Source organism: Panulirus ornatus, chromosome 30 (genome assembly GCF_036320965.1).
Source record: "Panulirus ornatus isolate Po-2019 chromosome 30, ASM3632096v1, whole genome shotgun sequence".
Lineage (NCBI taxonomy): Eukaryota > Metazoa > Arthropoda > Malacostraca > Decapoda > Palinuridae > Panulirus > Panulirus ornatus.
Genome location: NC_092253.1, coordinates 26,049,548 through 26,064,970, shown reverse-complemented (window position 1 = coordinate 26,064,970; position 15,423 = coordinate 26,049,548). Strand labels below are relative to the sequence as shown.

The 15,423-nt window shown below is 39.3% G+C and overlaps 1 protein-coding gene across 5 annotated transcripts in view; it reads right to left on the bottom strand.

Annotated features, from left to right (window-relative positions):
* Positions 1 to 15,423, bottom strand: part of LOC139758517 (F-box/LRR-repeat protein 18-like) — a 136,188-nt gene that overhangs the window by 1,436 nt on the left and 119,329 nt on the right. For 4 of the 5 annotated variants that reach the window (XM_071680033.1, XM_071680031.1, XM_071680028.1 and 1 more), the window contains one exon: positions 7,445 to 7,569. In XM_071680033.1, coding sequence (XP_071536134.1) covers positions 7,445 to 7,569 — 125 coding nt within the window. Of the gene's footprint in view, positions 1 to 1,553; positions 1,706 to 7,444; positions 7,570 to 15,423 lie in introns of all 5 variants that reach the window. The other variant, XM_071680032.1, reaches the window with a different exon arrangement.

Genomic DNA, 15,423 nt, shown 5'->3' with positions numbered 1-15,423 from the left:
TTGTCTCATAAGTCATGAAAGCATACTAATATGGAGGAAGAGGAGGATTAGATAAACACTTTACCAAGAACCCAAATACAGCAAGAACATCACCTTAAGAGACAATTTGTCAAAGTAGGGTCTTTGTGCCTTAATGGTTAAGATTCCAAGGTCATACCAGATCAACCTTTGACACATACAGAAGGTATCATTATCATTGATAAGTATGCTAGAGAAAAGACAAAGACCTCCTTGATAATCTTATCCAAGAAAAGGTCTCTCAGACAAACAGGCAAAATGTATTCATACAAGTCTAAGCAGAGATTTTTCCTACTGACAGAGGGCTGAAGATCCCTTTCTTCTCAATATCTTGGATGATTAATGTTATTCACCCAATTTTCACTGGCCATAAGGAGCTGTTCATATGTCAAGGAATTACAGCATCATTCACAAGCTCTTCTCAAAGTACCAGGTGCTGTCAAGGGGGAAGTTTCATGATGAAACACAGAGGCAAAGAAGAACTGAGAGAAACTAATCAAATTACAAAAGATCTGGAGCCTCAGTGATAACCTCTTTAGGTTGTGGAAAGAAAGAGTATTTGAGTATATACACTGAAAAACACTTCAGTAAATTCTGTGAGATTTAACTCAAAAACCTCACCAAAATGAGTTCTGATACAGCACTGACATTTTTGTGCCTACTAAGTTACATCATAAGTTTACAGGTACTTTTCCTAAAGTCATTTGTTTGTTCTCTAAATCTTAGCACACTAATCTCTATATTTCTGATCTCTTCCATGATCACAAACTGTCTCAAAATGACCCTATTATTTGTTCCTTGAATCACTGATACACTGATACACAACAAGGCCAGAAAGGAATGCTAAAACAAAGATCTCCCAAACCCAAAAGACCCGGAATGTTCAAAGAATGATTAGGAGTTTCAAACCTACTGAAATGGTTTTGAGGAGATAACCAAAGATTTTGAAGACAGTCATAGGGGCTCCTCAATATTCAGGCTATACAAAGTCTAAGAACTTTTACATGTAAATTCCAAAATCCACAACTTCCGACATGGACTCCTGACCCAACTTTGATGGGGTTTGCAAAACTTTTCAAGTTATTAGCTGAAGAGAATTTAAAGGCTGAAAAGACTACCAGAACCAAATTCCATTATCCAATTCGGAAAGTTTTTTCTAGTAGATATCACAGGGAGATATAAATTGGTTTATAGTTTTGGTTCATAATCATGATATCAGAAATGTCAATGCCAAAGGTCAGAAAACCACAGGTTATCAACCTGGCAATTATCTGGCAAAGAGACCCAACAAAATAATTAACGTTAATGAAGGGATCCTTTGAGTGTCTCTCTTCCTACAAACATTCTGTTACCATGAAATGAATTAGGGAAGCAGCTACAGAAATGTTGTTCCATTAGGTCCTATAATACCCATAAGCAACCACATCCCACACAAAATCAGGCTATTCTGAGACAATGGATCATAGGACCCACAGCTCTCTCATACTGACATGTAAGGACATTGTTTCTCCTAACAGAAAAATGCATTTTGTAACCTGTGTAATGGAAGCCTATTCTGCCTGAAGCATCCATCCACACCACAGAAAACACAGAAAAAATCATCCAATTCAGAAGACCCTCACAGAATGCCTCTGGTGCAACAGCCAAGGACAACTTAAGTTTCTTGGAGAAGAGTCCACCAAAGACCCTGAAAAAAAAATGAAGAAATTGTTAACCTAACACGTCATTTTGGCTTGCAATATTGGCATGACTTTGTAGAGTTGTACTACCGACTCACAAAAACTGATCCAATCATTGTTGATGTCTTACCTGGGATACAACTGTTAATGTTTATTAGTATTCCAGCTATTCATTCTGCCAGGAGATACCAAGAACCTGTCTACTTCAGTTAATTAAGCAAAGTACTGGGCATCCCCACTTTATGAGTGCTCAAATTATGAGTCTGCTTTTACAAGCCAGACCAATTATGACCAACCACTCCAGTATAAGAGTTGAAAAATCTGCTTACATGAGCAGGTACCTATTCTACCCATTGAACTTTACATGAACCACATTCAGCTGTGTACTGCAGCCCACTTTGGCAGCCAGCACCACCTATAATGCACTGTGACTAGTTTTCACTCAGATGCACATCAGTTTATGTATCTAACTTCATCTGTGATGTGCTGTAACTAGTTTTTGCTATGCTGCATATGTATTCATCCTTGTGTATTTCTATCAATTCGTTTCTGTCCAAATGTGCTATTTGTAGTGAGTGTTCCAAGTTACAACTGTGCTAACCTTTATAATCTACAGGAAAGCAGACTATGCAGGCTTCACACAGTGCATGGAAACGAAGCTCCAAAATTTCAATATAGGATATTTCTCATCCCTAGATCATGCAGTCCCATACTTCCCCAAACAAGTCAGCAAAAAGCACATACCATAAATGTATATAAAAAACTCTCCCCAGCTCAAACAAAACCACTCCATCAAAAAAAGTAAGAGAACAAACTCAAAACATGAATAACACCATCAATAACTTATTTACTGAAAGATAAACTGATGATCGTTCCTCAACACAATGAATCAAAAACCCACAACAACCAACCCTGGCACATGTTATTCAAGATTCACACTCACCACACCCCAATCCATCCCCCAATATATTATTTCTTATCTAGCGTGTTTGAACTAAAATATAGAATTGATTTTTATAATCTATTTATTCATATTCATAATACTTAGTTGCTGTCTCCCGCGTTAGTGAGGTAGCGCAAGGAAACAGACAAAAGAATGGCCCAACCCACCCACATACACATGTATATACATAAACACCCACACATGCACATATGCATACCTATACATTTCGACGTATACATACATATACATGCACAGACATATACATATATAAACGGGGAAAATGATGTGATCCTTTCCAATATAAACATGTACTTACCCATGCTTGCTGCCTTCATCCATTTCTGTCGCCACCCCACCACACATGAAATGGCACCCCCCTCCCCTGCGCGCATGCAAGGTAGCACTAGGAAAAGACAACAAAGGTCACATTTTTTAACACTCAGTCTCTCACTGTCATGTGTAATGCACCAAAACCACAGCTCCCATTCCACAGCCAGGCCCCACAAAACTTTCCATGGTTTACCCTGGATGCTTTACAGGCCCTGGTTCAATCCATTTACAGCATGTCAACCCAGTATACCACATCGTTCCAATTCACTCTATTCCTTGCACGCCTTTCACCCTCCTGTGTGTTCAGGTGCTGATCGCTCAAAATCTTTTTCTCTCCATCCCTCCACCTCCAATTTGGTCTCCCACTTCTCCTTGTTCCCTCCACCTCTGACACATATATCCTCTTTGTCAATCTTTCCTCGCTCAATCTCTCCATGTGGCCAAACCTTTTCAATACACCCTCTTCTGCTCTCTCAACCACACTCTTTTTATCACCATAAATCTCTCTTAACCTTTCATTACTTACTTAATCAAACCATTTCACACCACATATTGCCCTCAAACATTTCATTGCCAACACATCCACCCTCCTCCGCACAACTCAATCTAGAGCCTATGCCTCACAACCATATAACATTGTTGGAACCACTATTCCTTCAAACATACCCATTTTTGCTCTCCCAGATAACGTTCTTTCCATCCACACATTCTTCAATGCTCCCAGAACCTTTGCCCCCTCCCCCACCAAGTGACTCACTTCCACTCCCATAGTTCCATCTGCTACTAAATCCACTCCCAGATATCTAAAACACTTCACTTCCTCCAGTTTTTCTCCATTCAAACTTACCTCCTAATTAACTTATTCCTCAATCCTACTGAACCTAATAACCTTGCTCTTTTGATTGAGAGGGTAAAGGCATGTACAGAGCATTAGATTGGGGAAAAGCAATGTGGTTTCAGAAGTGGTAGAGGATGTGTGGATCAGGTGTTTGCTTTGATGAATGTGTGTGAGAAATACTTAGAAATACGGATGGATTTTTATGTAGCATTTATGGATATGGAGAAGGCATATGGTAAGAGTTGACAGAGATGCCCTGTGGAAGGTATTAAGACTATATGGTGTGGGAGGCAAGTTATTAGAAACAGTGAAAAGTTTTTATCAAGGATGTAAGGCATGTATATGAGTAGGAAGAGAGGAAAGTGATTGGTTCCCAGTGAATGTCAGTTTGCAGCAGGGGTGTGTGATGTTTCCATGGCTGTTTAATTTGTTTATGGATGGGTTGTTAGGGAGGTGAATGCAAGAGTTTTGGAGAGGGGCAAGTATGCAGTCTGTTGTGAATGAGAGGGCTTGGGAAATGAGTCGGTTGTTGTTCGCTGATGATACAGCGCTGGTGGCTGATTCGGGTGAGAAATTGCAGAAGCTGGTGACTGAGTTTGGCAAAGTGCGTGAAAGAAGAAAGCTGAGAGTAAATGTGAATAAGAGCAAGGTTATTAGGTTCAGTAGGGTTGAGGGACAAGTTAATTGGGAGGTAAGTTTGAATGGAGAAAAACTGGAGGAAGTGAAGAGTTTCAGATATCTGGGAAAGGATTTAGCAGCATATGGATCCATAGAAGTGGGAGTGAGTCACAGGGTGGGGGAAGGGGCGAAGGGTCTAGGAGTGCTGAGGAATGCATGGAAGGAGAGAATGTTATCTGGGAAAGCAAAAATGGGTATGTTTGAAGGAATAGTGGTTCCAACAATGTTATATGGTTGTGAGGCATGGACTATAGATAGATGTTGAGCGGAGGAGGGTGGATGTGTTGGAAATGAAATATTTGAGGACAATATGTGGTATGAGGTGGTTTGATCGAGTAAGTGATGAAAGGGTAAGAGAGATGTGTGGTAATAAAAAGAGTGTGGTTGAGAGAGCAGAATAGGGTGTATTGAAATGGTTTGGTCACAGGGAGAAAATGAGTGAGGAAAGAATGACAAAGAGGATATATGTGTCAGAGGTGGAGTGAATGAGGAGAAGTGGTAGACTAAACTGGAGGTGGAAGGATGGAGGGAACAAGATTTTGAGCGATCGGGGCCTGAACATACAGAAGGGTGAAAGGTGTGCAAGGAGTGAATTGGAATGGTGTAGTATACCAGGATTGACGTGCTGTCAATGGATTGAACCAGGGCATGTGAAGTGTCTGGGGTAAACCATGGAAAGTTTTGTGGGGCCTGGATGAGGAAAAGGGAGCTGTGGTTTCGGTACATCACATATGACAGCTAGAGACTAAGTGTAAATGAATGTGGCACGGGGGAGGTGAGGTGCCATTTCATGTGTTGCGGGGTGGCGACGGGAAAGGATGAAGGCAGCAAGTATGGATGTGTACATATGTATATGTCTGTGTATGTATATATATGTATGCAGTGAAATGTATAGGTATGTATTTGTGCGTGTGGGCGTTTATGTATATACATGTATATGTGGGTGGGTTGGGCCATTATTTCGTCTGTTTCCTTGTGCCACCTCACTAATGTGGGAGACAGCGACTAAGTATAACAATAATAAAAAAAAAATTAGGTTGTATCATAACCATACGAGGGAGGATTGGCCCAGAGGTGGAAGATATTTTCTCACACACCTTCCCTAAAGTTTCTCCTTTAACCTCTCTCATAGGCCCAGCTGTTTATCTTTTGTACAACAGATTCTCATTTTCATTAACCATAAATGTACTGGATTCCATATTGGTGAGAAAATAATGTTACTGTACTCTGTATGGTGGATGCCACCATTTATGAGTGATAACCTACTACTGTCAGGTGTGGTTTTTGAAAAAAATTTCAATTTTTTTTACTACTTTACTGAATATAATTCATCTTTTATGAGCACCTTATAAGCAGATCACTGGACAGTAGGTCAATAGTTAGTAGCAACCAGATGTATTGAAACAAGGTCAGATCACACATGCAGGAAAAGAAATTTCTACTAGCTAGTTCCCTACAGGATCCTTTATCTAATCAGGATGTGACAAAATGATGAAATAGAATGATATCACAAATAAACAACAGATTTGAGAAGTTAGAGGAAAAAGCTAGCATGGGCATTCCAGCCTTGGAAGCCTACCTAAGGGGAACTGATAATGTGCTGTGGCCCAGAGGAGGCCATAGGTTGATCCCTGTCAATAAGAGTATTCTCTATATTTCTGAGAGAATGTCTGTGGTCTTCTTAATGACCAGATGTGCAATGGCTGGAGTGTAAAGTTAGAAAACCATCATATCCCTTAACCATATCCCTGAGGTAAGCAGTAGTCAGCATCATTCCTGCGGGTGGAGCAAAACAGTGTAACTTCTTGATTAAAATGTGCTCGATCCACAAACCTTTTGTTCCCAACACTTTTAGCATGACTAAGTAGTGCTTAACTGTATCTAAACATCCTTGATCAAATTAGAACTTTTGTAGATACCCACACTCAGTCCATATTCTTTAGAATAACCAAGAAGCATCTAAACACTGAATATGCAGACCAGTTATGCCAAATTTTAGTTGTGTAGGGTTTGAATAAACTGAGGGTTTAGTGTAAAAATATTCCCTAATCAAGTCCCTTATATCTGCAGTGTGGCTATGGGTTTGTTTGTTTATAGAATGCCAATTTCACAGCTGATGATACACAAAGGATTAATGTGATTGGCATTCCAAAATCACATGATAGAGGCACCTTGGAGAAATGAAGGTCACACCACTAACTACCCATCTCACACTGTTAACTGTACTAACATTTCACTGGTAGGGTCAATGCCTGAAAATAAAAGGTTTATCATCTAACAGACATTTAAACTTCAAAACATTTGGTCATTATTACTTAAGCAAAGTTAACACCCATTCATCTACTTAATGGAAAAATGGACAGTGGGATAAGATGTCTAATCCATTCCCATACCAAGGATTAAAGCAACACTAAAATATTCAAAGACAGCAGCAATAGCTACTGTGCAGTGTTAATATTCTGTACTTTTAACCCAAGAGAAACTGGTTCAATGCTAAGGTCAATCAACATTGGTGAGTACTATCTGTATTGTGTTTAGAGGGCTGGTCACTCTGTTGTGTCAGAGAACCAGGATTATGCTAGACATTCTCATCTGGTAGGTTTTGAATCTATGAATGGCAAACAGAATAAAGTTTTCACTGACAAAGTGATGTACATAATTCATACATAAGCTTGCGAATGTCATAATGATTAGTTCTTTACAGTAACATTTCTGACTAAAATCAACCTGTACAACTTGAAAATCACAATTTTTCACTGCAAGAGAGTGGGAAAATTTAACAGAATTTTCACTGCAAGAGAGTGGGAAAATTTAACAGAATCATTCTGATAAAACCGACTCTGTGGCCAATCAATCATGATATCTTAACAAAATAACCTATGATAATCATAATCTATCATTACTTTAACTGAAGGCTTTTACTGTGCATAAAAAAAGAAATCAGTGACAAGACATTACCTGAGATTAACAAGTTTTTTGCAGAAGGTTAGAGCCTGTGGTAAGTGCTCCAGATAACAACACTTTCCATAAGGTCCTAAGTGCCTCAGACGAAGAAATTCCAGTTCAGAGCATCCTTTTGTTATCTGTGTGAAACCTGTATATTAATATAACTTCTATTTATACTTTTTTCTCTCTATTTCTAGCTCAAGAAATGAATCAATCATCCCTAACATATATTTATATATGTGACAAAAGTAAGTATAATGTTTCATGAATATGTCTATGAAAAGACTTATAGTTATGTTGCTGGAGTATCTTGAGAAATATATCTAATGATCCATCTCCTACAATCAAGAAGGGTTGATCAAAAAGTCTCCTCTACATACCCCTAGTCTTGCACGACTTCAAAGAACCTCTTTATTCTGTGATTATAACTCTCAACATATTTCCATATTTTGCTCTGTAATCTCACTCTTAACCACCTTTCTCCTCTTTTTTTTCTTCTTTGCAGCTCTTTCATATATACTCTCTGAGGTCACCTTTAGAGCATCCACCACTTTTATATGCCTGAACCATATCAGCTTTCCATCCTTTACTTTCATGGCCATTTTTTCTTTTTCACTACCCTATTCATCACTTGTTCCCAGACCTTCATTTCCCAGTCTATCCATTAATTTCACTTTATGTCCAATCTTTATAAAAATTCCTTTCCACAGCCTGCAACCCCACACCCCTTTGTAATTCTGGTACTGCAGACCCATTTTCACTCCTAAATATACAAATATACCTATTATCACACTGCCACAGTGCAAATACACATCACCCTTTAATCTTCCTCTGACTGCCAGTATTCCCTAACAACTATTAAGATATTTCAGAGTCCATTCTCTCACCCTTGCTAACCATACTTCAGGTAATTCAAATTCCAAGATCTAACCTCATCATAATTTACAATAACTATTTTTTTTAAACTAATACCACTTAGCTTTTGTTAATTTCCTATTTTCAATTTCTTTTCTTATACATTTTCAAATTCTTTCAGACTTCATGCAATTCCACTGCTACCTTGTTCACCATCACAATATCAGGTGCACTTAACATCCCTACTTTCCAGTCCTATCCTCCAGCCTTATTCCCTCTGCATTTATTTTTCACCTTAAACTCCCTCAGAACTCCATCAAAAAGAAAGTAAACAACCACAGGGATATAGCACAACCCTGTCTCATTCAAACCTCATTCTCAAATAAACTTATTCTTGAATTTGTAATGATTAATCCTATTCTGGATTACAACCTTCGACAGCTTTCCCTATCTCTAAATATTTTCTGACATCCCAATGCTCAAACATGTCAGTTTTATCAAAACTCATTATATCTGTTTTTAATTATTACACTACCCCAGGACCTTTTCGTGAAGGGGTCCTGGGGGTAATAAACCCAAGAACCCTTATTTGGGGGCTTCAGCAGCTTTATGGCTGTGCTGCACTCAGCAGTAAGTAAAAAGTAAAAAGCCCTGTAATAAGACACTCTACTTCATCACCTGACTTTTTCATTATTCAAAAATACAATCATTCATTAATCCATTTCTTTGAGAACCTATCCTATTAACAGTCATTTACATAGTATACTGAATGAAAACATTTATGATCAACCTAATCCCCTTTTTTATTCTATTTCAACAATTTGCTTCCAGCTGGAGTAATGCTTGATATGTTCTTTGCTTCTCTATGACTGCTAATCTCATCTTATTCAGTTATGCTGCTCCCTCATTCCTAATCCCCTCTTACCTCAACCAAGAACTCTTCTTCTGTGTTCACAGTACTGTCCTTAAATTCTTCCAGCAACTCAGTTACTCCTCATTATTTATTTATTTATTTATTACACTTTTTCGCTCTCCTGCATTAGCGAGGTAGCGCAAGGACACAGACGAAAAAATGGCCCAACCCACCCACATACACATGTATATACATACACGCCCACACAGGTACAAATACTATTATTCTTTATTATTTTGCTTTGTTGCTGTCTCCTGCATTAGTGAGGTAGCGCAAGGAAACAGACGAAAGAAATGGCCTCATTATTATTCATATTCATTTATTATACTAATTTGCTGTCTCCTATCTTTGCGAGGTATCACAAGGAAACAGACGAAAGAAAGGCCCAACCCACTCACATACTTATGTATATACATAAACGCCCACACACGCACATATACATACCTATACATTTCAACGTATACATGCATATACATACACAGACATATACACATGTACACACTCATACTTGCTGCCCCATCCATTCCCATTGTCACCCCACCACACATGAAACAGCTGAACAGCTGAAGCAGTTGTTCTCTTACATATAAGAGTTTAAGTGCTGACATCAGATATACAAGTATTCCTGGCATCATTAATATTTCCCAATAAAAAATTAGATAAGGAATTAGATATAACTGAATGGGATGTCAGAAGAGATTTGAGCTTCAGGGTATAGCATGATTGTACCATCTATAGACTGGACAAGTACATACCTCCCACAGCAAGCTTCAGCTGAACTCACACTTTCCCTCACAATACAGCCTGTAGGTCTGTTGTCACACAAGCATATAATTGCCTTCCCTTCTAAGTATCCAGGTTGAATAAGTAGATTAGGAGTAATGCCAGACATGATTAAAGTTAAAGCTAAACAAAAGAAATGAGCTGCAAGTACAACAGCAGGATTTGCTTCCTGACAGAAAACTGAGGTGGCAGCTGTCTGTCTGCTGCCAGATGTGAGCAAGATGTATGTGCCACATGTATGTAGAGATTCTAAAGATATGCAGGGCTGAGAACTCAGAGGGAGCTTGTGTATGAAGGCTTGTTCATTATAAAAGTTAGCTGTGTGAGGCTGAGAATTAGAGCAGCATTATGTCATTAACACTGACCACCGGTCAAGATGATGGCAAGACATGGCATGTTGTGACTGTCACTAGAGGTATTTGGAACAGTATCTGGACCCAGAGCAGCTACAACAGCAGTTTCCTTGGGAGCCAACTTTTGAGCCAAACACTGTTCAGTCTTGTGAGAAGTAATTAAAAAATAATTGCACCTTTGAAGTGGAGTGGGCTTACCTATTTGTAAGTACCCGTGTCACCAGGACTCTGTAGGCTGTGAATAGTATTGGTGTTGAGATTCAGAATACTGTGAATAACCCTGGCATCGAGTCTACTTATACCATACCAATAGCTCAAGCATTCTTTATGATACACCAGGTAATATCTCAGACTTGAGTTGGGGGTGTATATCAAAGCCATATAACTCAAAATCAGCATCAGCCTTAATCAAGTTATTTAAAGTACTGACCCATTTAAGCTTAAAGGAGGTAATCAGAACCTCATTACATGACCTTTCAAGTTCTGTTCTCAGGATTACGTCTACCACACCTTCTTTGGTGATGAATCAGTCTGAAATAACCATAAAGTTTAGTCATAAATTAAATATTTGTTTTGCTGTTCTGATAAAGCTCACTAAACTGGCCACAGGCTTTCAGTAATACTTCTATCATGGTTTCATAAAATCTGGCAGATCTGTTAAGGCAATTAAGGTCCCTAGCCTCTACAATCTCAAACAACAAATTGAAGTGCAGCACTGTTCTGAGAGCCAGTAGCTACCTGCTTGGTCTTTGAACTTATCAGTACTTTTTTCTTCCTGAAATATTTTCAGTTGGGAAATTTTGATACGTTAGTAATGGTGGGAGCACTAGACCACTGGACGTTAGAGTCAACTGTACCCAGTTCCATGATACATCTGTGAGCTTCCTCGTCCTTCTTTTGTTGCAAGTACTCTTGAGCAGCATTTTCTTGCTTTCCTTGTCACTTTTTTTCCCTTTCAGATATACTTTCACCTTTGCTATTCAAGCTCTCATTGAATCTCTTTCACAGTCTTTAAGAAAGAGTTCCTTGCACTCAAGATCCATTTCTAATGGCTGTTGCCCTTCAACCAAATCAGCTATCTGTTGCTTGCCAGTCACAAATTGGATGTATGTCCAGATTTCTGCCTCATCTACAAAACCATAATCCAAAGCTTCCTGATGCTACTGCTCTATTGCAGCCATGGTCACACATGGTGAAACAAAAAATAATAACGAGATTGCAACCAATATAATGTATAGTACATGTGTCTCCCTCAAGCTCTGTGCTGTCATTCCCCATTGAACCACCAGAATTTGCAGTAGTGATGACACTAGATACTAGAACAAGATCCCATAAGGATTAAGCTATCAGAATCACTAGCATATACTGAACTTACAATTAGATGAAAGAAGAGGCCACAGCATCACAAGATTTGTGAATCCTAGCCAAACCAGAGAAACAGTAACCCAAGTGTTGTAATCTAAAACAGTAATCATGATATTGAAATTAGTTGGGAAGAGTGGGAGGACATATTAAGCACAGATATGTAGAAGAGTATCTATCTAAAGTACAACATAGGGAAGAGAAAAACTCAATCCATCCAGGTAAATGGAGAAGTAACTATCTCCTTAGCATCACAAAGAATCACACACTTCAACCATAAAACAAAATTCAGTGCTGCATAGGTGGATAAAAAATTACGCGACCACTGGTATCGCTACAGGATGTTTCCATTGGTTTTAATGTATTGTATGAAATCAGTTTAGTGTACTCTTTCTGTAATCACTGAGATATGGCAGCAATAAAGTAACAGGATTCACAGTGTAACACTACCTCAATCAAAATTGTAGTATTGGGCAGAGCAATTAAGTATACCACCTAACTCATAGATAAGAGTTATCAAATGAATCAATTATTTGGTCATGAATTGCAACTTAAGTCATTAAATAGAATTTTTGATTCCACTGCAAAATTGGACTAAAGTTCACAGCTGGGAAGAAAACAAAATGTACATCCCCTGCAATTCACTGACCTACTCCAACCAAAGAAACAGTCCATACATCTAAGCAATTCACAACCCTCCCCAACCAGGGAACGGTGCCAAGGTCCCATAAGGTGCTGCCTCCAAAGTGTGGCTGTTTTAAACCTCACATGTAAACAATGAGTGAGTCAGCTGACCACCATCAACCATATAGTGATTCATGCATCACTTTCATTTCTTACTTCATTTTCACTGTTACAAAGGTAATCTATGGACACCACAGTGTCAAGATAAACTCTGTGTGTGTGTGATGCATAATAATGAATAAACAAAGATTTGAAATGGCAGTACACTATGTTTTTCATTAGTGCTCATGAGTTGCTTTGATTTTTTCATACCCCTTACTGATCATTCAACAGACTGTTATCATAATGATAGAGGAGAGCATTTTGGAAGAAAGTTAAGTAAAAAGTTTCAGGATAATAAGAAACTATACTGAAAGGAGATAAAAAAGGAAGTTGGTGGATGTAAGAGTGGAAATGCTGCTGTGAGAAGTAAGGAAGGGGAATTGCTGAGTCAAAAGGGGGAAGTGAAAGGAAGATGGAAAGAGCATTTTGAAGAAATGATGAATGTGGGAGAAGGGGAGGCAGCAATCGTTACATGTATGGGTATGGAGGAGGTAAGGAAGAGGATACAAGTGCAGGGTACTATAGCAAAGAGAGGTAAGAAGGGCAATGATGAGGCTGAAGGCAGGAAAGGTACCTAGAGTTGATGGGAATATGGCTGAAATGCTGAAGTATGGAAGAGAAAGAGTGACAGAATGGATGCATCTCATATGAAATTTAGCATGGAAACAGAGGGTTGTGCCTGAGGATTGGGTGAAAGCTATTACGGTTCTGTTATTCAAAGGAAAAGCTGCAAAAGATGTATATTATCTACTTATTATACTTTGTTACTGTCTCCTGCGTTAGCGAGGCAGAGCATGGAAACAGACGAAAGAATGGCCAAACCCATCCATATACACATGTACATACATACACGTCCAGACACGCATATATACATACCTATAAATTTCAACGTATACATATATATACACACACAGACATACATATATGTACACATGTACATAATTCATACTATCTGCCCTTATTCATTCCCGTCGCCACCCTGCCACACATGAAATAACAACCCCCTCCCCCCATATGTGCACAAGGTAGCGCTAGGAAAAGACAACAATGGCCACATTCGTTCAAACTCAGTCGCTAGTTGTCATGTATAGTGCACCAAAACCACAGCTCCATTTCCACATCCGGGCCCCACAGAACATTCCATGGTTTACTCCACACGCTTCACTTGCCCTGGTTCATTCCATTGACAGCACGTCGACCCCAGTATAACACATCGTTCCAATTCACTCTATTCCTTGCAAACCTTTCACCCTCCTGCATGTTCATATCCCGATCACTCAAAATCTTTTTCACTCCATCTTTCCACCTTCAATTTGGTCTCCCACTTCTCCTCATTCCCTCCACCTCTGACACATATATCCTCTTTGTCAATCTTTCCTTACTCATTCTCTTCGTGTGACCAAACCATTTCAAAACACCCTCTTCTGCTCTCTCAACCACACTCTTTTTATTAACATACATCTCTCTTACCCTTTCATTACTTACTCGATCAAACCACCTCACATCACATATTGTCCTCAAACATCTCATTTCCAGCACATCCACCCTCCTCTGCACAACTCTATCTACAGCCCATGCCTTGCAACCATATAACATTATTGGAACCACTATTCCTTTGAACATACCCATTTTTGCTTTCCGAGATAATGTTCTCGACTTCCACACATTCTTCAACGCTCCCAGAACTTTCACCCCCTCCCCCACCCTATGATTCACTTCTGCTTCCATGGTTCCATCCGCTGCCAAATCCACTCCCATATATCTAAAACACTTCACTTCCTCCAGTTTTTCTCCATTCCAACTTACCTCCCAATTGACTTGTTCCTCATCCCTAATGTACCTAATAACTTCGCTCTTATTCAAATTTACTCTCAGCTTTCTTCTTTCACATACTTTACCAAACTCAGTCACCAGCTTCTGCAGCTTCTCACCCAAATCAGCCATCAGCACTGTATCATAAGCGAACAACAACTGACTCACTTCCCTAGCTCTCTCATCCACAACAGACTGCATACTTGTCCCTCTTTCCAAAACTCTTGCATTCACCTCCCTAATAACCCCATGGAGACATCAGACACCCCTGCCGCAAACCAACATCCACTGAGAACCAATCACTTTCCCCTCTTCCTTCACGTACACATGCCTTACATCCTCGATAAAAACTTTTCACTGCTTCTAACAACTTGCCTCCCACACCATATATTCTTAATACCTTCCACAGAGCATCTATATCAACTCTATCATATGCCTTATCCAGATCCATAAATGCTACATACAAATCCATTTGCTTTTCTAAGTATTTCTAACATACATTCTTCAAAGCAAACACCTGATCCACACATCCTCTACCACTTCTGAAACCATACTGCTATTCCCCAATCTGATGTTCTGTACATGCCTTCACCCTCTCAATCAATACCCTCCTATATAATTTCCCAGGAATACTCAACAAACATATACCTCTGTAATTTGAGCACTAAGTTTTATCCCCTTTGCCTTTGTACAATGGCACTATGCAAGCATTCTGCCAATCCTCAGGCACCTCACCATGAGTCATACCTACATTAAATAACCTTACCAACCAGTCAAAGATACAGTCACCCCCTTTTTTAATAAATTCCACTGCAATACCATCCAAACCCGCTGCCTTGCCAGCTTTCATCTTCCCCAAAGCTTTTACTACCTCTTCTCTGTTTACTAAATCATTCTCCCTAACCCTCTCACTTTGCACACCACCTCGACCAAAGCACCCTACATCTGCCACTCTATCATCAAACACATTCAACAAACCTTCAAAATACTCACTCCATCTTCTCACGTCACCACTACTTGTTATCACCTCCCCATTAGCCTCCTTCACTGATGTTCCCATTTGTAGCCTTGTCTTACGCACTTGATTTACCTCCTTCCAAAACATCTTTTTATTCTCCCTAAAATTT